Source organism: Sturnus vulgaris, chromosome 6 (assembly GCF_052056855.1).
Source record: "Sturnus vulgaris isolate bStuVul1 chromosome 6, bStuVul1.hap1, whole genome shotgun sequence".
NCBI classification, from domain to species: domain Eukaryota; kingdom Metazoa; phylum Chordata; class Aves; order Passeriformes; family Sturnidae; genus Sturnus; species Sturnus vulgaris.
Window position 1 is genome coordinate 4,247,515 of NC_142248.1, and position 23,359 is coordinate 4,270,873.

Below are 23,359 nucleotides of genomic sequence, written 5' to 3' on the forward strand. Positions count from 1 at the left end.
TCAGATAAAATGGAAATGAATCCTCCTTATTTGATAAACCTCATGATTTGGAAGGCAAAATTCCTATCAAATGGATTGAACAGGAGGGTTAGAGGAATGGGATGTAATTTGGAGAAGGAATGTATTTTCCTCTTCAAGCTATAAACCAGCCATCACTGAGAGGATCAGCTCACAGAGAGAAGTCTCAGCCATTCAGGAATTAAAAGCTGAGTGCATCACTGAGTCTTTTGTTGGAATATCTTCAAGTGCCTTACTTGAGCATGAGTGGCTTTACTGCAGCCCTTTGAGATAATTAATAGCAGGAGGAAGGGTATGTTTGTAGCAGGAGGAATGATTTTTATAAATTGTTGGGCTGAGGTTCCTGTTCAAGTTCTTTGCTAAGGGGGAAGAAATGTGTGGGAGTGAAACCAACGAGTCCTGATTCTTTTTTTTCAGTCTTGTGCCCTAAAACTGCTATCACCTACCTCTGTGTTGGAGCAGAATATTCTGTAATTTAGTTATTACACTGGGAATTCACTTTATTTTCAATAATGTGTTTTGAGGATGGCAGCTGTTCTTCAGAGGACTCCACCTGGCAAGCTGAAGCTTAGGCTGAGTATGTACAGTTAGTGCAGGAAGATCAACATTCCATCTTACCTTCTGACATTGATGGTTTCCCAGCTCAGGAATGACAATGGCCTGCTGGAGAATCCAGAAGAGGCACCAAGATGATTCGAGGGATGGAGGAGCCCTCCTACAAGGAAAGGCAGTGAGAATTGGGGTCGTTCAACAAGGAGAAAAGAAGGCTTTGAGTTCACCTAGTTGTGCCTGAAGGGGCATACAGGATAGAGAGAGACTTTTTACAAGAACATGTATGGACAGGACAAAGAGGAATGGCTTCAAACTGAAAGAGAGTGGGTTTAGATGGGATATTAAACAGAAATTTCTTTTCTGTGAGAGTGGTGTGACCTGCCACGGTGTGCCCAGAGAAGCTGTGGGTGCCCCATCCCTGTCAGTGTTCAAGGCCAGGCTGGATGAGGCTTTGAGTGACCTATTCCAAGGTCTCCCTGCTCATGGCAGGGCCAATTGAAAATAGATGATCCTAAAGGTCTCTTCCAAACCAGTCTGGGATTCTATGACATCCAAGGTCTAAGCCTCCATATGCTCCAGAGAGTTCAGAGCTGGACAAGAGGGATCACTTTGTGTTGTACAAGTGGTTTCTCCAATTAATTTATGGCTATTAGGACCCTACTTACACAGTCTTGTTTCTGCCTAGCAGCTATTTTTAAGTGTAGAGAGCTGATGCATGCTAATTCCACATCCTGCCTAAGGGTTTCCATAACATGGTGCAGCCTTGGATGCAAAAATTTTGACATGTTTGTTTTTTGCCATCTTGCATGCCTGTGGTAGGGGTGTGGGGGGGGGGGTTTTTGCTCCTTGGTAATAAATGTTTTTGTGGTTTGGGACATTGACTGCTGCAAGAATTATGCTATTCTCTCTGTCCAGCAGTACAGATGGTTTAACCACAGAGGTCTCCATTGCAATTGTCCTGTTAAGGATTGAAATAATATTTAAAATATAAGTTGGTGCACATGCTGTAATTTTGGATGGCTATTTTCACTTGTATGCTTATTAAAATGAGACCCTCATTTTATGTTGTGTGCCAGCTTCCCAAGATCCTCAGTCACTTTTCTTAAAATCACAGTTAAACCCTTCCATGAACTTCAGCCTAGTTAACTGGTTTAAGAACCAGTTTAGGCATTTCTCCAGTGCTATACATAGGATTTGTGTTTGTTCTGTGCTTCTGGTGCTTTCAAGGGTAGAAATCATGCATGTGCCTCAGTATTGTCATGTCTTTCTATTTTGGCTTTAAGGGGAAGGAGGCAAAATGCAGGCATGTCAACAAGTATGAAGCAGTAGTATAAATATAAATTTATATAAAGGACTTTTAAAGCTCTTGCTCAGCTCGTCTTAGAACAGTTGCAGCTTTGCAAAAAGCCAACAACTGATGACAAATGCACTGTTGATTATCATTCATGATCATCTTGGTCTTAATGTGTATGTTGAGACCTGTCAAACTGGTTTTTAGAAAGCTGTTGCTGAAACGAATAGTAAAGACCATATAGTGAATTTTTTTAGTTGTTTGTTCCATGTCAATTTACTGGGGCTAACGGATACCCCTGAGGCACTTAATAAAATTCAAGTGCTCTAAACGAACACAATTTAAACAATGGAAGTGAATGACTGAATTCAGAAACTGGTACTGTTTATGGTGGCCAGCCAAATAAATTATACAAAAGTGTCGAAATCCTCCAGTCTTAAGTTATGTCTGCACGAAACAACTTTCCTGATGCAGGTGAAACAATTAAAATTCAGTAATTGGCCACAGACGAGGAATGAGCATTTAAAGGATGAAAGGGAAAGCTGGGAATTGAACCCTGGCTTGATTCCTACCCTGCCTGATGAGGAGTGTTTCCTTTTCTGCAGTTAATGGACTGATGAGAAGCTCTGTTTTCACAGGGTTCTACAATAGGCTTCTGTGTAGAAAACTCACTACATTGTCAAGTCAAGGGTGTGTTTTCCAGTTAGCAGAAAACCACGGGAAAATTGGTGGGTTTTTGCACAGAAATAATATGTCTTTCTAGAATGAAGTGGTTTTGATCAAGTACTGCACAATCCAAGTAAGATTGTAGAATTGCTGCAGGAAGAAATACTGTAACTTTGTGTAGTCCAAGCTGTTATCTGTTTAGAGTTTATTTAAAAATTTGTGGGATTTCAGGTTCTTTTTTTTTGTTTTGTCCAAAGACTGTGAACTGCAGCCTTGTACAGACGTTTTAAGTGTTGCCTATTATGGAAAAAATATGGACTGTTCTAATTTTATTGAGAAAGAATACCCTTTTTTTTTTGGTGACTGCATTAAAATGTCGTTTCAATTGGGTGGTAATAGACTGGATATAAACAGTTTATCCTCCACATTCAGCATTCATCCTTTCACTGTTTATTCTTCTATTTTTTTCAGATAGAAACTGGTCTTTCCTTTTCAAGCAATTTGCAGTTGGCATGAGTATTGCTGATCAAAATAGAGCATAACACTCAGTGTTCCTTTGAGTCTCTTAACCTTCTAACCATGGAATAACTTCTCAAGGAAGGGATATTTCCCCCTGTGAAACAAAGAAGCTCATTTGAAGGTTAATGGTAGTCAGTTATTGCTGCTTTTTTGGGGTCTCCCCATCCCTCCCCTCAGAAATTCCTGTGAAATTGCCTTCCAGTTTGCCTTGTCAAGAGTTGTGCAATAAAGAATTAAATGCATCAAGGACAGGGGTGTTCTGTGGGCCATCAAGCCCAGTTCAGGACTGAGAAGACAGCATGATTTGGAAGGAGATTGATCTTCATATTCTTGGAAATGAAGTTTTGATTCTGCTTTCATGTGGGAGTGAAAATAGACTTGTACCATTGTATGGGTGGGATGACCTTGAATCTCTAGCATTGATGGCACAGCAAATCAAGTGTTTTGCCAATGCCATTCGTAGAGTATGAATGTCATTTTGTAGAGTATTGAATTGCTAAAATGTTGAGTTTAGTAATTTTATGAAACTAAATGCTATGCATCTGTTTTTCTAGAAACACATCCCTTGTCTTGGTTGCCTCTTTCAGATTTGCTGCTTACTAACTGGGAAAGTTGACAATTTGAAAAGTTCTGTGAATTCTTCTTGGAACATCTTGGAAATTGTATTTAGTTGAAGATGCAGAGTTACCAGAACTAACTTTGCTTGCTTATGAGCCATCACATTCTGACCTGAAGTGATAAATACAGGACAGAGAAAGCAGAGCATTCTTTTAAGTACTTTTCTGACTTTTGCTTTATTTCTTTTATTTATATGAGAGACATGGGGTTTCTTCAGCAGCATTTCAGGCAAGAATTACTGTAGAGAAGCTGTTCACTGGTTTTTGTTAGTTTTTGTCTTTTTCTTGTTTGTTTGTTTCCCTAACCAGTATTGCGCTAAAAGGGCTCTGTAACCATGTTAAAAATAAAATTTGGAATTAAAAAAAATAGGCGGGTGGGGAGGAGCAGAGAAGTGAATATAGTTTTCAGAATCAGAGTTCTATCTTTTCCCAAAGGAAGTGGAATACTTACTCGTTCTGCAAGGGGATAAAGCCTGGCCGTTTTCCATAATCCATCGGTTTACATGGGTGTGTAGTGCAGGGAAGCTGTAGCACAGCTGCAGGCAGGGCAGTGCGGTTTCCCTGCTGGGTGCTCCTGGCCAGCACAATGCAGCTGCCCTTCCATCAGGACATCTCTGAGGAGCAGAAGTGACAGAGAGCACGGTGGTTAATGCCTGATGTGCCTGCTGCTTGCCCTGCCGTGCACATCAGCGGGGAAGAAATCCACTGAAAGGGATGGGGAGCTGGGGTAATGTTGATACTGATTGGATTAGACATTTTTCATGTCTGATCTTAGTTAAGAAGCTGCTGAGTTCCTCTGCTGTTGATTGGACTTGATATTTCAGGTTCGTTTTTCCTTTGTAGTGGCGTTAATAATGCCTTCAGCATGGAAATGTCTAGATGAAAATCCATCTATTCAGATTCTTCTAAACATGTTTTTGGGACAATATTTTTGAAAAAAAAATTTACATAGGCTTTTTAGAGCTTTTTATCTTTGACTGGGTGTGGGGCTGGTTTTGTGAGGCAGTGTGCATAACTTGAGAAGGTCTCTGCCCCAAAGGACTTGTGACTTAGAGCCTTCTAACATGAAACTTCTCAAATGTTCAAATGGTTTGATACAGTGCCACTTAAAACAGACGTGGCTATGGGGAACCAATGAGCTGCAGAGAAGAAAACAAGCACTCGGTGTTTTAGACTTTTTTTGTCTGTTTGCTGTAACTAACCTGTCAGATTTTGCTGATACTGTTCCTAGTGTTTTTAAAGATGACTGAGAGAAGGACTTGGCAAGCCAGCAAAATCAAATAGGAGGGATACTGAGAATTCATTTCTTGACAAGTAACTCTCCTCAAGCTGTATAAACTTTCTTGAATTAAATTTTGTGTAGAACAAAGATACTGCATCTTCAGTCAAACATTAATGATAACAATTGGTTCTCTTTGCTGTTCAAGACCCTCGCTAAAACCACCAGGTGATGTAAATGACATCAGCACACTGTTCCTTCAAAAAGCAAAACAAAACAATCTCTTTCCTGACTTAGAGGGGGGGAAAAAAAGACCATGGAGAATAATAATAAAAACTGAATTTTTGTGCATGTTTTTGAGTTCATCTGAAGTTGAGTTGTATATTCTGACTGAGGTCCTTGGCCTGCACATAAGCACGTTAGCTGTTCTCAGGGATGTGCAGAGGCACACTCTCTCCAGTGAGAATGTATGATTGAATTGATGAGCAGGGCAATAGCATCTGACAGGGCTGCCAGCATAGCAGACCTGCAATTCAGACACTGTATAAACTGTCTTCCTTTTTAAAAAGTGCAGGAGGAATTGAATCTGGAAGACAATATCACGAAGTAACTCATACATTACATACAGCAACATGAGTTTAAAACTAAAGGTATTTATTTGACAGGCTTGAACCATAGGAGATAAAATATATACTGCTCTATTCTATGTGTTGTTCCTTGAGTAGCAAGTGACTGGAGGCAGCATTGAATGAAATGAATGAAGCTGGGAGTCAGCAGGTGACTGGTGTAGAGCTCCAGCAGCTACTGCAAGTTAGAAAAATTGAGCCAGATTGGGGAAGCTGGGGAGCTTTTGTCCCTTTGCTCTCACTGCCTCTTTCAGCTAACAGCAGTCTTCACAAACACCCACAGCCCATGTCATGGTCTGCCTTCAAACTGTGCCTTGAATTTCTCTTGCTGTGGTGCAGGAGAGGAGACAGGAGTTCTGAAACTCTGTCACGGGTTTTGCTGTTTAGGAGGGCACTTGGTAGGAGCATTTCAGGCTGTTGTGTCTGGTGCTGTTAGCTTTCAGCCTGCTACTAAAAGGCATCGGAGCTTGCTTTCTGTGTGTTGTTACTAATTCAGCTGGTTGAACCAAGCTTTTAAACCGTCAAGGCTTAATTTGTTCTGTCTGTTGTTGGAGCAACAGACAGAAGGTGATGTTGAAAGGTCTTGATTTGGGCTCCTAATTGTGTGGAAGATGCTACTTACATCCCATAGATAAAGAGTTGGGCCTGCTCTTCCATCTCTTTTACACCCCTGCCTGACTCAGGCAAGGAAGAGGTTTAGAGACACCGTGACAGCACAGAATCTCTGGGAGAAGCAACCCTTCTCTGCCACACACACACACACACACACACCCCATCAGCTCCTGACCACGTGTAGGTGCCTGTGATGCTGACATGCTGTCGTTTTGTCCCTCTGCAGCCTCTCCCTTCCTGCTCTTTGCCAACCGGCGGGATGTCCGGCTCGTGGATGCCGGCGGCGCCAAGCTGGAGTCCACGGTGGTGGTCAGCGGATTAGAGGATGCTGCTGCAGTCGACTTCCAGTATTCACAAGGCATCGTTTTCTGGACAGATGTGAGTGAAGAAGCCATCAAGCAAACTTACATTAACCAAACTGGGAATGTGGTGCAGAATGTCATCGTTTCTGGCCTGGTTTCCCCGGACGGCCTGGCGTGTGATTGGATTGGGAAAAAACTTTATTGGACGGATTCAGAAACCAATAGGATAGAAGTAGCTAATCTCAATGGAACATCTAGAAAAGTCCTCTTCTGGCAAGACCTTGATCAGCCCAGGGCAATAGCTTTGGATCCGGCTCATGGGTAAATATTAATTTAGCTTAAATGCTTAAATGGATACGGTGGTGATTTGTGTTGAGATTTTAGTTCTGAAAAGGAACACCTAGTCTTTTGTTTCTCTTTACATTTTCCCGAAGTATTTTTCTCAAGATCTGTAACTGAACATATGTTTGAGCTTAAATATTTTGTGGCAAGAAATGGCAGCCCAGACCTTGAGCCAAAAAGAAAAGTACAGCTGGTTCTTAGGTGCCAAGCCAAATATTCCACCAGTATAATTACCTGGCTTCTCCCGTTGCACTTTGGAAAAGTAATTAATTTTCCAAGCATTTTATTATTATTATGATGATTTTCTCAGTCATCTTGTCTGGTAAGTTAACTTTGCTTTTATATATGATGTCTATTTAATGTAGACAGCAACATGTGCAAGTCTGCATGCGTTGAAACAGGAGTTCTCACTTGCTACGCTCTGGTAAACAAAATCAGGATATTTTTAAGTGATGATGTTGAATAATAATATTTGTGCCAGCAAGGAAAGTATCCAGGTGAAACTGGATTCTCAATGCTGTAAAGTGACCATGTTAAGTAGTAAGAGTGCAGGCTGCTTGTGTCACTTCTAGTGCACTTAAAACCATTTGTATATGTGTGTGGTTCCTCCCTCCCTCCCTCCCTCCCTCTTCAGTCCTCCCCAGGCTTTCACACGTGCTGTTTGCTCTCCCTGTGCACAAGCAGTGCTGGTGTTGTGTCCTTTGGGCCTGGCATTTGCTTTTGCAGTGATGACTGAAGATGTGCTGTGCTAGATGGGACCTCGTGAAAACGAGGAAAGAGAAGCAAAGTGCATTTCCCTCGTGGGCACAGATCCACACAAGTGAGCTGGTTTGCCCCTGATCTGCTGCCATTTTCACAATTCCTTCTCAGAGATCACTTTATCTTCCTCTAAGCTACACATATATAGGTAGCTTTCTCATCTGTAGGAAAATCTGGCATTAATATTTTCACTGAGTCTGACCTCTTTGAAAAATGATGCTGAGTTAATGCAAGGGCTTAGCATAAGCCATAAAAACAAAGCATTTGGTGGTTATCCTGCTCTGGGAGATGCAATGTTACATTAGAAACTACCTGCTGCAAGTGTGTGAGAAGTGAAAATGGAAACTGGGCAACAGAGGGCAACTTAAGATCACCATGTCAGCACCTTCCATGCCACAGACTGGAACTTGGGTTGTTTTTGCAGTGTTTCCTGCATAAGATTTTCCAGATGAACGTGAGGAGTTACAGGTACATTTATGATTATTACATAAAGGGTATACAAAGGCTAAATGAAACTGTGTGTACCCAAAAAAACCCCAAATCCTTAGTTCTGTTGACATGTCGAATGCTGGAGCTGCCTGTGTCCTTGAGATAATGGCTGGAAAGGCACAGCCATTGCCAGTAAAAGGGGAAGTGGAGTGACTTTGTTGGGCCTAAGGAATTTTCCAGTGGGGTCCTTATCCTCTTAATCCTGCCTTCCTTACAGATGCCTTTAGGTGAAAGGAATTCTCCCCACAGCAAAATGTCGTATAGAGATGTTTTAAATGAACTAACAGGAATCCTGTTGTATCGTGACAGCGAGTAATCTATGCAGAATTAATTAATGCCGATTAATTAGATGTAGAGTTCAGTAGTATATTTCAAGAGAGAATATGATGTTAAATTGAGTATTTCATGGTGAGGTGGATTGCAGAGAGTGGCCTAGCACTTTGCATGAAATGCCATTGCCAGGTTTACTTCTCATAAGTGGATGCAGTTCCTTGCCTTGTGACTGATTCTTCAAATGTTGAATCAAAGACTGGTTTGCCTGAAAACCTAAGATATTAAACTTAAAAGAAAATTTAAAAAAAAATGGAAGTCACGTGTGTTTTTGTGGAATAAAACATTCAGGTTTGCTTTTACAACCACTTCTATCCACCTGGTAGTTCTGAAATATTTCCTAGGTGCATCTGTAAAATAGTGATCATGAGATTTGATTTTGGCACAGCAGAATCTGGGGCTGAGCTCCCAGAGAACATTATGTTCCTTGTTCCAGGTAGTCTCAAGGAAAGAAAAGTGGATGACAGTAGGAGAAAAGAACCATTGAATACCTTTTAATTTGTCTTTTTGTTAATAAGTTTTTGGAATCAGGTGGCTAACAGTGTTCCTACAGCTGTCAGAACAGTATTAAATCAGAGCACCTGAGTAAGTTTGTGGGGTTTTTTTTCTGGATCATGAAATCTGATGAAGTTCAAACTAGGATTCTTAAAACTGGTTGAGGCAATCTGTCAGTGGCTAGTTATTTGCTTTCAGTTTGGAAGGATTTCCATTCCACAGATATGATTTTGTCCTTTTAGCAGCTTCTACTAGAGAAGTGTGGGTGGGAAGCTTAGAAAATGGGGAAGAAAACTTCATCAGTCAGCTTCAGTTTCCAGAAGCAAAATTGGGCGAATAAACAATTTGCAAATTCTTAGCTGATATTATTAGTACTCAACCATGGCTTTGTCTAGAATGCTTCAAGTAAAACACATCCAATGTCTCTCTCTTGAGAAAATAACATGTTGTTGTGCAGAATGGTGACACCTTCTCTTGTCTTTTAGCTTTAGTAAGGCAGAGGTGGATGGAGGACTGTATGTTGTGGTGTTTGCAGCAGGGTGTTGTGCCCAGAGTGGTATTTGCTTAAAAAGTAGGTTTTGTTCCATTTTGAGTACAATTCTTCAAGACATAGACTAGTTTGAGAGAATAGAGAAGAACATGTTGAATATACAGTCATCATCTGTCAGGAACATCAGAAGTGTAATGACCAAGCCTTGGGACACAGGAGAGGGGCTAAGTTGACTTCTGGAGTTTCCTTTTGAAGCCTGTTTTTCTGTGATTTCCAATTGACATTCAGGAATATGATTTTTCAGATGTTCTGATGGGCTTCCTAAGTAGTAAGTCAGATGATTGTGGTGTAGTGACATTTTTAAAGAGAGTTGCATCCTTTGCATACTCAACCTATCTTCCTTCTTTACAGGCAGTGATTATCTCAAGGTTATGGCTGAGAAAGAGATTCCTCTCCCCTAACAATCATTCAGTGCGTTCCTAAAATTTCATTTTTTTAAGCCAAGCTGTGAGACACTTAAAAGCTTATCTGGGGATCTCTCTTCTTCCCAGAGCTAGTGAAGAAAATCATTAATTGTACAGGGTCTTCTGATACTCTGAAAGTGTATCATTATTAACAGGAGTCGGCTTAATATGTAATGTCATTCTTTCCAATACACATTAAAACTTCCTTACTGGACCCACTGTATATTCTAGAAATTAAAGGAAGCAGAATATGTGATAATCCAGTTATTCTTCCCTGAGGTGAAGGATAAACTTAGAAGACAGAGGAGAGTACAAAACATTTGCTGATGCTTTGTTTTGAACATTTAGATCCCAGTCCTGCTGTAGATTATGTTAAGCTGACTTTATATAATGGAGGATATTAGGCTAAAATTCTTGGCATTGTTTTGTAGAACATTAGCATTTATATACATTCTTGATAGGTAGATTCAGTAGTGTTGGTGTTATTAATGCTGAGTTTGCAGCCTTTGCAAAAGTATTTATATGTGTTCAGGATAGCAACATCTAACAAAGCTGAGTTTATTGTATGTAAAGATTTTACTCAAGCCCAGCTGAAAGAGGTAGCTCAAATTCCCTGCAATGCAGTGCAAAGAACTTAAGTGTTATGAACATTGTTGGAAGAAGGAGGAATGTATTTGAAAAACAGGTTTTTATCACGTGTCATGGCAAGCAAACTTCAGTTTCCTGAAAAGAAATCTTCAAAAGAATGCATGAATGAGTAGCCAAAACAAATGATTTAATTCTCAGTCCTGTAGTGAAGGTCTTAGATCTGAACACCCTAGAATGTGTGTTCACAAGGGGCATTAAATCTATGACAGAAAAATCTCAAGGCTTGCTACCTTCTCCATGTAAAGGATCTGTAGCATCCATAATCCTCATACCTGATTTTCACTAAGTGCTTAATGAAGTAGTTAGTTCACATTAATAAAGTCTACAATGTATTGGAGATACTTACTTTGATTAATATAAATCTTGAATTTGTTCCTACTTGTGTGATGGCTGCTGTGTTGCCTTCTGGAGTCAGCTTCCTGTCCTGTATTTTCTACAGCTTGGCTTGCTCAGCAGACAATAAATGAGACATCTGTGAAATGATTTTTTTAAGGAAAGATAAAAGTTGCTTGCCTCAAGAAAAGGTGTGCTGTCTTGTGGGTTTTTGGTGTGGGTAAAACCACAGTCATTGCTTGGTGTAGTCACTGGGGTTGCTGAATTTGCCATACCTGAGCTGGCCTGCTACCTCTGGTGGGATCTGCAGAAATGGTGTTTGTGAAAGAGGAGAGTAAGGACCTTTGAACTGGTTTGACTGACTGAAGGAAAGCTGCCAACTGCTGTCTACGTTTCCTTCCTCATTTTCATTCTTAAAAAGTCTTCCATGGCAGGGTGTGGGGCTGTTGGGCAGAGGCAGTGCTGGTGCCACTGGACCACCACAGAAGCTGAATTCATTGATGGAGCAATCTTCCCCTTTTGGAACAGCAGAGGAGTGTGTGCCATAGCCTAGCTTAGCCATTGCCTCAGGTTGCTCATGGCAAATTAGCCAAAATCTGCAAGCATTTGACCTAAAGCATATTTGGCACTGAAGAAAGGATTAGATGATGAATGCACCAAATGGGATATTAAGAAATGGCTATAGAAGGGACAGCTATCACAATTAGAAAGCTTTCAGTTCAGAGCCTAAAATGAAAAGCCTCGGGCACGCCTAGTTGTTAATCCAGTGTTTCCTGAGTGCCACAGCAAAGCCATGACCCAGACCTGGAGCTGTTCTAGCTCACAACAATGTTTGTATCAGCACTTCAGGCTGCAGTGATGTTTGCTGGTGATTCACCAGGACCTTGGTCCCACACTGCAGCATGGCAGGTACTCAAGATTAAGCAAGTTGGCCTGTGGTGTGAAATTACTGGGATGTGTATGAGCTGCAGTAGATTGAGGCTTTTGATACAAATAAGTGTGAATGATGACACCTTTTAAGCAGCGTATCTTCTGGTCTTAATCTCCTTTGGAATAGTCGAGAGGAGAGAGAATACTGAAGAAAAGCTTGTGACTGTTGCAAGTGGTGGACAAGAAAAGCAAAAAACATCCTCTGAGTAAAGGCTGTGCTTTTTTAGAAACCCTAACTTGTGGCTGCTTGGTTAAAATGCAGATGGCCAGGTTTTGAATGAAATATGCTTATTGCTGCCTGAAAGCTAGAGATTAGTTTATATCCTGTGTGCTTCTAGTTAGTAATTAATTGCAAGTATAAAATTATTTTGAAGCTTTTGGTTAGTTATTTGAAACTCTGTAATACATGAGTAGCACAATTATTATCTTAAAATGAAAGAAAAGTACTCAACTGTAAAATTGGTTCAGGGTCATATCCAGTATCTTGGTATGGCTGTAATTTCTGGGACTTGGAAAGCTTTTGATATGTGTCTCCAAATAGCTGCAAATAGTCTCATGCATAAGAAACTTCAGGTTTTTGTGGGAATTGTTATTTACTCTAATTTCCAGATTATTGTCCTTGATGGTGACAGCCTTTCTTTAAATAGAAGTCAGGAATGCTCTGGGACCAAAGAGGTGATGGAAGCTCTTTGATAAGATGAATTCATTGGGTGCATTTTATGCTTTGGTTTAACTCAAAACATGTTTCTGATTTTTTTTTCCATGTAAAATTAAGCTTTAGTATAAGCTGAAGTAAGAATTTTTCCACGTAACCTGCTGAGGATGTTCTCAGGGTTTTGTTTGTTATTATGTTTGAAATTGCAAGGGTGCAAACAAACTTGCTGAAGTTGCATGCCTTGACAAATTCTTGTCTATAGCTGGAGTGTACCTTTCCCTAAATATTGAGTTAAAGGGCATCAGCACAGTGAAAATAAAATGTTTTGGTTTGATCTAAATGTTTAAGAGCAGTTGTGAGACCTGTGGATAGCACCTGACTTACACAGTTGGGTTGCCATTGTTCAATACATTTGCTGCACCCCATCTTCCACTAAGTCAGTGCAATATGTACTTACAGTTCTTTTTTACTGTCCCAATATGTGTTTTAATTCAGTGTTTCCTTGTGCCTGCCTGCTCAGTGCTGGTGAAACGACCCTTGAAGGGCTGTGCCCAGTTCTGGGCTCCTCAGCAGGAGAGAGACGTGGACACGCTGGTGTGAGCCCATCAAAGAACCACAGACATCATTCGGGGCATCTCATCTGGTGTGTTTTTAAAGAATAAATCAGAATAAAAGCCATTGTAAGAAGCTGGTTCTCAAGGGTTTTGTTTGCTTCATACCCATTTTTGAACACAATGTGTTTAGTTGTAATGATTACCTGCTGTGGCATATTTTTGAGTTTGACGTAATGATTTTGTCAAGAACATCCAGGTCTCGAAATTCAGTGCTTGGAAAAAAAAGAAAGGTAATTTGAGTAAGTAATTTGCAGCTTAATGCCACGCAAAATAGACATTCTTTTCTTCTGTAAACAGTTGAGGTATTTAATTTCACAGTGGAGTTTTTGTAGCTTTAAAGGTGGGATGGGGGAAGTAGGTTTTAAATGTGCAGGAATCTAAACTTCATAGCAATTTCCTGTAAACTCCTGTTTTGTGCCGTGGGCTTGTATAAGTTCGAGAGCATTGTTGAAATTGGAGAAGTTTGTACTGATTTCTATCATCTGTACTACTGGCCCCTTTTGTGTAAGCAGGTTATGTAAGGTTTGGCAACTGTACTGCATTTTGGGAGATGGAAAAAGTGTTTGGGCAACGTTGGCTGCTTTTTATTATGTCTGTGATACCTTCCAGCTCAGATGGCTGATCAGCTGCTCTTGGAGGGCACAGCCCTGATTTCTAATCTTTGTGAAAATGATGACAAGAGACATGAAGCACCAGGAAATAAGAAATGACGTGCAGCTTTAAAACTGAGGGGAAATACGGTCTTCATCCTGGTTTTGCTCCTGCACCTGGAATTTTAAAATTAGTTTAACAGGGGAAAGAAAACAAACCAACCAACCAAACAAAAAAAAAACCCACCCAAAAACAAAGCCAACAAAAAACCCCACTGGGGTGCAGTTTGCCAACTTCAAAATCTGTTTGTTTTTGCAAGGTGGTTTTCAGTCCCGTTCTTCTGATAGGATGGAAGTACCATTTAAGCCCTGATTTAATGTGGTAATTTATATGCCAAAACCCAGTGACTTGTGGACTGCTGTGGAATTGCATTTAGTTAAGTTCTGACTAGAAAGCTTGGTTGTGAAGCTTGCAGCTACTGTGCTTACATATAGAGCACTAACTGAATTTTTTGTTTTCTCTTGAGTCTGGTGCTTCTGGCTACTGGAGTGGATGGACTATTGGTGGCTTTGTGTTCAGGAGGAAATATACATTTACATCACAGCTTTGATGGAGCTTTGGGTTTTGCTCTGCTTTGTTCCAGCTCGTTTCTTTGGTGTAGCAAAGTGCAGTTCAGTTTAGGGACAGAACTGGTGCAAGTGCTGTGAAATGATTATTTGATGTTTGTCTCTTTCCCCACTGCCCCTCCTTCTTTTCTGCCCTGAAAGTCTGGAGTTAAGGTTTAAAACCAATGACGGGGGGAAGACAGTTAATCATCTCTGAAGAACTAGATAAAGTAATCCACAAGTTTGTCCAAGGTCTGCTTTTTGTTTAGAGCTTCTGTAGTGCTGCTTGATTTCTTCTTTTTTTTTTTTTTTTAAGAGTATTGATTTGTGATAGCTGCTTAGCGGTGAATTTTGCTCACAAGGGCTTTTTCCCCCTCTCATTAGCTCTTTAGGAATTGGTGTTTTCATTTTCTTTTACAGCCTCAGTGCTGTTAGAGTTTTATTGACCTGTTGCAATGCAAGCAGGATATAAAACTCCTCGGATGCCTGATCTCAGTCCTAAAATGTGATCGATCTAATGTGTACAGAGATACTGCTTTTGATATTTTTAGTTTTCTTACAATTGTTAATGGTGTGCCCTGGCCCTGGGGTATTTAAAACTCTGTAATTTACATTTAAAAACACCAACACCACCAAGAAAATCAACCAAACAAAAAAACTACCCAAATGCTTGCCTTAGGCTCTTCATTGTTATTCAGTGTGCATCTCTTCAGCTGGCTTCAAAAACTGGGAGGCATAATAGCACAGGTAGTACCAGAGTGAGAGTTGCTTTTTCTACTTACTTTTCTGAAATGTTATCTGGCCTAAATACTGGGTGGTTGTTTTTTTAAATGGTGACATGAAAACGATAGGGATTGTTAATATACTGGACACGAGGAAAATGGGTTCTATTTGAAAAACAAAAAAGTGAGACCTGAACCATCATTTGTCCCAGAAACACTGATGATGTCTTGGCTGTTTGAAAGTGCTTGGTTTTTAATGGAGGTCCATAAGAGGTGTAGACTCTTGAGCATTCTTTAAAAAATAAATTTAGAAAGCCTTTTGTTTTTCTTTCCCTACAGAAATAATATGTCAGTTCAGGCTCCTGAATTAAGGTTAATTTAAATCAGGATGAATCAAATCTGTTCCTCTGTTTAAGATACAGACTGATTTCTTTCTCTGAGAAGCCTCGTGGAGCTTTTTGCCGTGTTCTCCTCCTGTCCATAAAGCTCCAATCAAAAGTGTCTGCTCTTTGTGTAAGAATTGATCCTGCAAACTGGAGGCATTTGGAAGATAAAAGCTGTAAGGCCTAAGGATGACTTCAGGACGTTACTGAAGTCTTTAATTTCTCCACTGTTTTTCCTGTATTGTTCTTTCTCTGATGACCCAGCTAGTGCAAGCAGATTTCATTACTTTTGACAGGAGGCTAATATTTTTAATCAGATCCATGGGTTATTTAAAGGATAGTTAACCTTTGTCTTTGTCTTCATCACAAATCATACCAAGGAAGCTTTCCTGCTGCCCCAAAATTTTCTCTTATTACTGTTCCAGTTAAGTTTGCAGTGCTGGTTTAACTGAGTTTCTGTCATTCTTTCCATAATAACCATGGATGTTTCTTCTCTCTAGGATTTATAACTTGTACAAAAGAATTCCTGTCTTCAGGTGACTCTGTGTTCCAGCCAGGACACTGTATTTTTAACTTGGTTTGAACTAGCTTTGTCACTCAAAACAGAGGAAGGAGGGCCAAAAAAGGGAAAACTTGACACTTTGTGCCTTCTTGAAAATTCCTCACAGGCGTAAGTTAAAATATGACATTTTATGGCCTGTTAGAGTCTCATGTCCAGTGCTGTGTTGTGCCTTGTGCTGCCAAAAAATGTCAAAAGATGTTAGGGTGGAAGGAGAAGGATGGAAAGGACTGCCCTAGCTACCTGTAGAGTCAAAGGTGAGTGACTTGCCATGGGGGAGTTGATGAGAAATTCTCTGGGCAAGTTTCACAGGTGGCTTCACTGGCTGGCTGCTGCCTTTATTTACTCCTTCTGTTTGAGCACCACTGCTGCAGGAAAATTGCTAAGACTGATTATTTGCTAAGGTGACTGAAAGGTTTTGGGTTTTCTGGTTTTGTTTCCTTGTAGAAATGCTAATGTCAACAGCAGGGAGGAAGGGCTGTGTTTGTCAGTGGTGTGGTTTTAAATGGGCTCACTTAGACCAGAGGTCAGTCCTGCTGTAGGAGCAGCTTCTTACATTGATTTCCACACTCCCAATTCAGGGTTTTGGTGTGCTGAGACATCCCCAAATCAGAGCGAATTTCCTAGAATTCATGGCAATTCAGCACCTACTGCCTGCTGAAAGGACGGAAACCTCTTTGAAAAGGAGGCAAAAACTGTATTTGCCATTCCACGGCTTGGGGTACCCTCCAGTGATGGACCGTGGGCATTCTGTGGAGCACACAGAGGGAAGGAAACCTTTACCCCTTTACATGCCTGATTAGTGCAGAGACTCAGCATACTCTGAAAAGTTCACTGAGATCAGCTTTATGGATGCTCGAGGGATTGCACAGACACCCTGTAGTCAGGACAAGGTGGTGACAGGGTGCTTTAAAAAAGTCCGGCTGAGAGAGAAGTGCTTTGAAAGAAGGCTGCTGCTTTCAGATTCTTCTCCATGTTGCCTAAGTGCATCCTCATCCTTCCTGCTAACCCTTTCTTTGTGGTGCAGTTGCTTTGCTAAATGTATTAAACCTTTGAATAACATTGAGCTTGGTGCCTGCTAACGAGCTGAAACTAGAGATGCAGTTTTCCTGGGACAAGTTTGTGTGTGGATTTGGAAGTCCTGCTTTGGTACAGCAGTCTCTGTGAGGCCAAGGGTAAACACACGTCACCTATGAAATTAAACAAGACTATTTTTTGGGAAGAGCTTTTTGAGTTGGAATTCCGATAATATCATAGAAAAGCCCTTTGGTTCACAGAATTTTTTTTTTTTTTTCCTTCATCTGAATGCATTGAGATTGCAGGCTGAAATTTTAATGGAAGGCTTGAGGAGAGGAATTTTGTTCCATGATAATTTAGGGGATGTTTTTTCATCTCTAACCTGCTTTAAAGGTTTAATAGGACTTAGCTAGTTTTGTCTCCTTTGTTTTTTTTTCTTTTAGGTAACTTTCATGGGATTTTTCATTTTGGTCTAAGCTCCTTTTTAGTCTGCACTTAGATATTTCAATAGCCACATGATATGGCCCAAAGTCACTTCTATTAGACATGTTTTTCTATCTTTTGTCTGTCTTTATTCCTGTAGAGTTGGATGCAGGTGGTGAAAGCTAGTGCAGATGAGCTGGATCAGACAAGTGATTTGACCTGAAAAATGAGTATTTGGCCATATCAGTTTCACAGTGTGATTCAGCAGCTGGCTGTGCAGACAAGTTTTTATGTCTGCTTTTCTCTGTCTTTAGTTGTTTGTCAATAGCTGCTTCCCCACACAGTCCCAGTTGCCACAAATTACAGCCTGACTTGTTAAGGAAAACCAAAATGAGTGGCAATTTACATTCATAGGTTGTCCTGTGAACTGGGGCAGCTCTCAGCTCCTGCTGCTGCTTTTTCAGGAGCAGTCGGTCTATCCTGGCTGCTGGAGCTGGGGAAGGCATCTGGGGACATGGTTGTGCCTCTGCCACTCTAATGTGAGCTATCAGAAACCTGAGGACTCACCTGCATGGAAGTTTTTGTTATTTCAACTAGAAAACTTGTTTGACCCTCACACTCAGGTGTGTGTGTATTGTGATACAAGTGAGCAATTTCTTTTTCTCTGTCTATCTATATGGTTATCTGTATCCACCTCTTCACTGGGGTAAACTGCTCACGATTATCTATGCTGCTATGTAGGTGCTGTGACTGCCCTGGAAATGGAGATCTGCCTAATTTGGGGTGGAGGATGCACATGGAATTAGAGATTTTAAGGTTAAGTGTGTTGTGAGGGGCATTTGCTGGTGATAACTGTAGAGCTGCTTGTTCCTCCTTGGCTGAAATGATGGCCCCAGCTGCAGCTAAAGCAGCTCCAGAGCCTCTGCAGTTTGCAGGAGGATCTTGAGCTGCAAAGGGGAGACCACCCTGCAGAGGAGCATGACAGCAATTACAAATGTCGTCCCTACATCATCCCTGAAGTGGACAGCATTCTCTCTCTTAAAATAAAGCATGAAGCTTTTTTTGTATAAGTGTGTTTTCACAATCCACATTCATTTACTTCCTTCGCGGTTCCTACTGTGATTGCACAGCAAGTGCTGTCTTCAGGGTATCTGAGGGTCTGGGATAATCCAGGTTATGAAACATCTGGCTAAGCATTGTGCAGCACTGAATAGATGTCTCTTTACTATGCTTTTCTGGAGCTCCAGTGTTAGGACTACTTAGCTCAGTGCACTTGCCCAGCTGGTGCCCATCTGATCCTGTCTGGGGAGCCTGGGCAGGTGATGGGTGCAGTGCACAGATACCTGGTTATGTTTGAGAGCATCCTCAGGGCAAAGGCTTTGTCACACAGCCCCGTGCCCCAGATGGCTGTGATGGCATTGGCAAAGCAGTGTTGTTTCTCTGACCAGCCTGAGGCAGCTGTGCTGCTTGTTTGTGCTGTGTTTATATGTCAAACCTTGCAAGCTGGGTCTGTGATGCTGGGTAATGTTTGCCAGCTGTGAACTGGCTGTCCTCTCCTCACCAGACCACTTCTCCTGTCACTGTACAATCTCAACTTTTCATGCAGATTTTGTGTGATTTGCCACACTTTGGTCTGGTCCTTTCCAATTGGTACGTGCTGTTAATGTCTACTGAGGCTACTTCAATTGCCCATAGGTAGACTGACAGGGAAACTGGGACATGGATGGGAATGGGGAAAAAATACGCAGAAATTTAATGTCTTTCTAAGTCTTCGTGGATTTATGAATTACTTTTTGACAGAAACAAATTTCAGGACACTTGATTTTATTCTTTTTTCCTCTGTGGATTTGCAAAAGGAGGTTAAGCCGTGGTCATTGCCTGCTTGGATAGGTAATTAGTTGCTTCAGAATGTGGTTTAGGATATTAACTTGTAATAACTGACCACACAAGGATGGCACTCAGTTGTAAATGCTTACAACAACCAGCTACTGCTCAGCATTGGAAGAGAATGGTAAATTACATTGCACAGAGGCAAAGCTTGTGAGGTGATTTCATGGAGGACCAATTTTGTGAGCAACCCTTGGTGTCTATACCCTGCTGCATGCATGTACCATGACAGGCTCAGCAAAGAGCTGCTGTCCCAGCCCGTGCTGTGGCTTCACCTGTGTGTGTGTGTGTCTCTTCCAGGTACATGTACTGGACTGACTGGGGGGAAACACCGCGGATAGAGCGGGCAGGGATGGACAGCAGCGTGCGCAAGATTATCGTGGATTCCGACATTTATTGGCCAAACGGGCTCACCATCGACCTCGACGAGCAGAAACTTTACTGGGCTGATGCAAAACTGAGTTTCATTCATAGGGCAAACCTGGATGGTTCCTTTAGGTAAGCTTCCCTGAGGCTATAATAAGGTGTAAGTTATTTCTCGCTTTCTGTGTTCATTTTGAAATGAGTTGTTTGTTTTTTTTTCCCCAGTAGTCTAGAGTAATGCAAATTCCTTATTGGTCTTTTTAAATGCAGGTCTTAATAGCCTTGAAAAAAATAACCTCACATACTATAAAACTGGTTTTATGAGTAAGACTATTTGTATCAGTATTTCACTATAGACTGTTCACAGCCTTCTTGCACAGCACGATTCTTCTTTTTTAGACTCTTACTTGTCTTGAAAATAGTTGGAGATGCTTATTTTTGACCCTAGATAAGATGACATTTAACTCATGACTAGGATTTTATAGTATTGTTAATGTTTTTTTTACCAATGAGAGATGCACATTGAGACACACTTGTCCGTGGCCCCATCCAGAGATGTCCTTTATGTCATGCCTGTTAATTAACCAATTTTGGGTTTTTTCAGACAGTTAGGAAGCAGATTTTCCTAAGGCTTGCTGGAAAGCATAGTGTGGAAGTTCTTTGGTGCCTGCTGTCCAAGTGTGCTGTTAAGTTTTGGCTTTTGTAGACATGGAGAAGTGACACTTCAGGCAGGACAGAATTAGGCATTTGAGATTGCATCTTCAGTTCTATGCAGTGCTCAACGGGCAGGTTGTGTTGGATGAGTGTCATAGGCAGTAAAATGTCCTGCCAGAGTAATCTCTGTGTTGTTGTCTGGCTTGGGTCTTCAGGTGGTTTTAAATGACATTTTCATTTTCATGATTTCGTAACATTTTAAATGCCTGTGTCAATAAAATTGTTTTGCCTTGCTGAAAAGTTGGAGGAGCTCTATTTTACGCATTTCTGTGTAATAGAATAATATGCCTTCCCCCAAAAAACCCACATTTTCCATGGTGTTTTTCATTTTTTTTATACTGAGATGCATTCTCTGCCTGTTTTTCACAGTCATAAAAGAGCAATAGCAATATTGACATCCTTTATAAAACGCTCTGAAGTTCCTTTGAGAGCACTGTGTAAAGAGCTGGATAATGGTGGCTTTGTAGTAAGTGACAAGTATTGACTGACAGTCCAAAGTAGAGACAAGGGAAAAGGCCTTTGTGCAAGGCAGTGGTAGCTCCAAGTCTGGCTGCAGGTTTGTAGACAGAAAGATTTTCATATAATTCAACATGAATATGTTTGTCTGATTTGGGGGCAAGTGGCAGAGTTTGAGGTTTCCAGGGTATTTCTGCCATGTTAATGCACATACAAATTATACAGACTTTACTTGCCACGTGTGTGTAAATCTTGAAGTTGTAATTGGCAAGTAAAACCTATTGCCACCTGAAAGGGAGCAAGACTTTGAATACACCAATTCCAGCAATCTGTCCAGATTACTTTGTGGTAAATCAATGCCCCACCTCCCAAACAGATTTCTGTTGAACCATAAATAATATTTTAGGAAAAAATAATGTATTTTACATTAAGAAAAAATTGGCTCACTCTTGCATATTTTACTCAGCTGCTAGGGCATATAAATGCACGTTTGAGGTCAGAATATCCCTGTACAGGGTACATTCTGGAAGTTCCTGATGTCTGGCTGCACGTGAACTTTTAGGTCTTGTCTAACATAATAATTCCTACGTGTTACGGATATTGATAAAATGCCATGAAGATTGATCTTAGTCATAACTCCTTTTAAAGGAAATTTTTATTTATTCCCTTTTCCATTCCATTGATCCATGTTGAAACAGATGTCTGTGAAGTTGGGACTCCTAGATTCTGGTGTGAAGATGTGCTTCAGTAAGGGCTCAGACTCAATTGTAACTTTAGAAGTTGTTTCAGTTCCTTAAACATGGAGCAAACAAGTTTCAGTTCATACATGACAATAAAGAAATCTATCATGTTTCAAATGCTTCCTCCCATCCCAGAATCCATTCAGGATTACCTCAAAATTCAAATCAAAAGGAAATTTGCATTCTGTGTGATGGATTAATGTTACTGGAGCAATCTGCCTCTTAGCAAGCTTCAATTTGCAGCTATTCCGAGGGATGTAATTACAGGAGGATGGGAGACTTGATATCTAAGAATGATGGAAATAGGGGCAATGCATAGTGGAAAACAGCTGTTACAATATTGGGATACAGCCACTGCTCTTATTGGTTAAGAGGAAAGAGCAATGGTGAGAGTGGAAAAAGAAAGTGAAATTAGTGTTTGTATTTATTCTGTTGTGTTTTATGGTAAGAAGAAGTGGTAATTAGAATTTTTAGGACAGTTTCAATTTTATCTCTGCAAGAGAAAGATCGTTAATAATTTTGTTTTCTCATGTATGTGCCAGTACTTGTGGGCATGTCAACTTGTCCACGTTGAAATATATATCAAGAATTTTGGGGATATTTTTTATTTTCTCTTCTACCCTGGAAAATGCAGATAATTACCTATGCTGCTCAAAATGCAACAGAGTCCTTTCCCTGCTAAACGTTAGCTGGTTTTTGTTTTTCCTTAAATGTCTTTAATGGAAAAAAAAAAAGAATATAAATTTAATATAGGTATTAGAAAATGAAGTTCCTCATTTTCCTTCAGGATGACACTGAGACTTCAGCTTTCTCAAAGTTGTATGATGAAATATTTTGAATAATGCTTTGCTGTGTCATGACATAGGTTTGAAAGGTGTGTGCATGCCTTTGTGTATACATAAAATGCATGGATTTTGTGAAAACTAGTTTTTGCACTGAGAAATTGTCAAACATCTTTTCTCTGACTCAAAGAATATCTTCAAAACTACTTAATCTAAATTATATACATTTATTGCAACTGGTATAAATTTTGGGATCCTGTGAAAACACATGTTAGAAATGTCCTGTGTTTTGTGGCTTTCAGTTCAGCTAATTCTCAGAGATATGGATGTATGTCATTGAAAAAAAATCTCAAATGTTTCTGATGCATATTAATTATAAATATTTAGTTTTAGGAAAAGTATGACTGACATTTACTCTGTATTAAAAATTAATCTGAAAAATACTTATTTCTGCTGCAGACAAAGTTAAGAGGGGCCATTTAATGAGACTCATAGGTCATTTCTGCCTTTTTCTGCTAGAAGAAAACACTGAGTGTGTGGTCACTGCACTAAAAAGAGAGAGAAAGGACAGCAACACACACGGAGCTCTTTGGGGAAAAAAGACCAATTTATTGTACAGACAGCCTGGATTTGAAGTGTGTTAGTGCAGCCAGGACAGGACAGGAGCTCATTGGACAATTGGGAAAAACATCCTTGGGACAGCACCTCAGGATGTATCCCACGGGAAAGACACCAGGTGTTAATGTTTATTATGAATTCCACTCTTTTTGTCACCATGTTATCACCCTGGGAGACTCCTTCCTAACTGAAGCTGCAGTCAGCTTGTCAGCCTGGGAATGGAGCTGAGAGTCAGGAGAAATCCAGGCCTGAAAAGAATTTCCAAGCTGTAATTCCCTGGCTCTCTAAATGTGTGTGTCCACATGAGTGCAACTGAAGTTCTGGGCAAAGATGTCAAAGACTGTTTTTACTTTTATATATATACTTTTACTCCTTGAAAAGTCACTTGTGTTTGGGTATTTGCACAGCTGGTGGAGTTAAGGAACTTAAGGGGTCAGCGTAGGGCCTGAATTATTACTATGAAGGGGTAAAAATTGATTTTGCATTTTTCAGTCTGCTTGTCACTTTTATCACCAGGTGGATCTCTTG

The 23,359-nt window shown here is 40.5% G+C and overlaps 1 protein-coding gene across 1 annotated transcript in view; it reads left to right on the forward strand.

The window, feature by feature from the left end:
* Window positions 1-23,359, forward strand: part of LRP5 (LDL receptor related protein 5) — a 136,521-nt gene that overhangs the window by 23,925 nt on the left and 89,237 nt on the right. Inside the window, exons 2-3 of the mRNA XM_014873558.2 lie at window positions 6,347-6,743; window positions 19,459-19,656. Of these exons, the coding sequence (XP_014729044.1) occupies window positions 6,347-6,743; window positions 19,459-19,656 (595 nt within the window). The remainder of the gene's footprint in view (window positions 1-6,346; window positions 6,744-19,458; window positions 19,657-23,359) is intronic.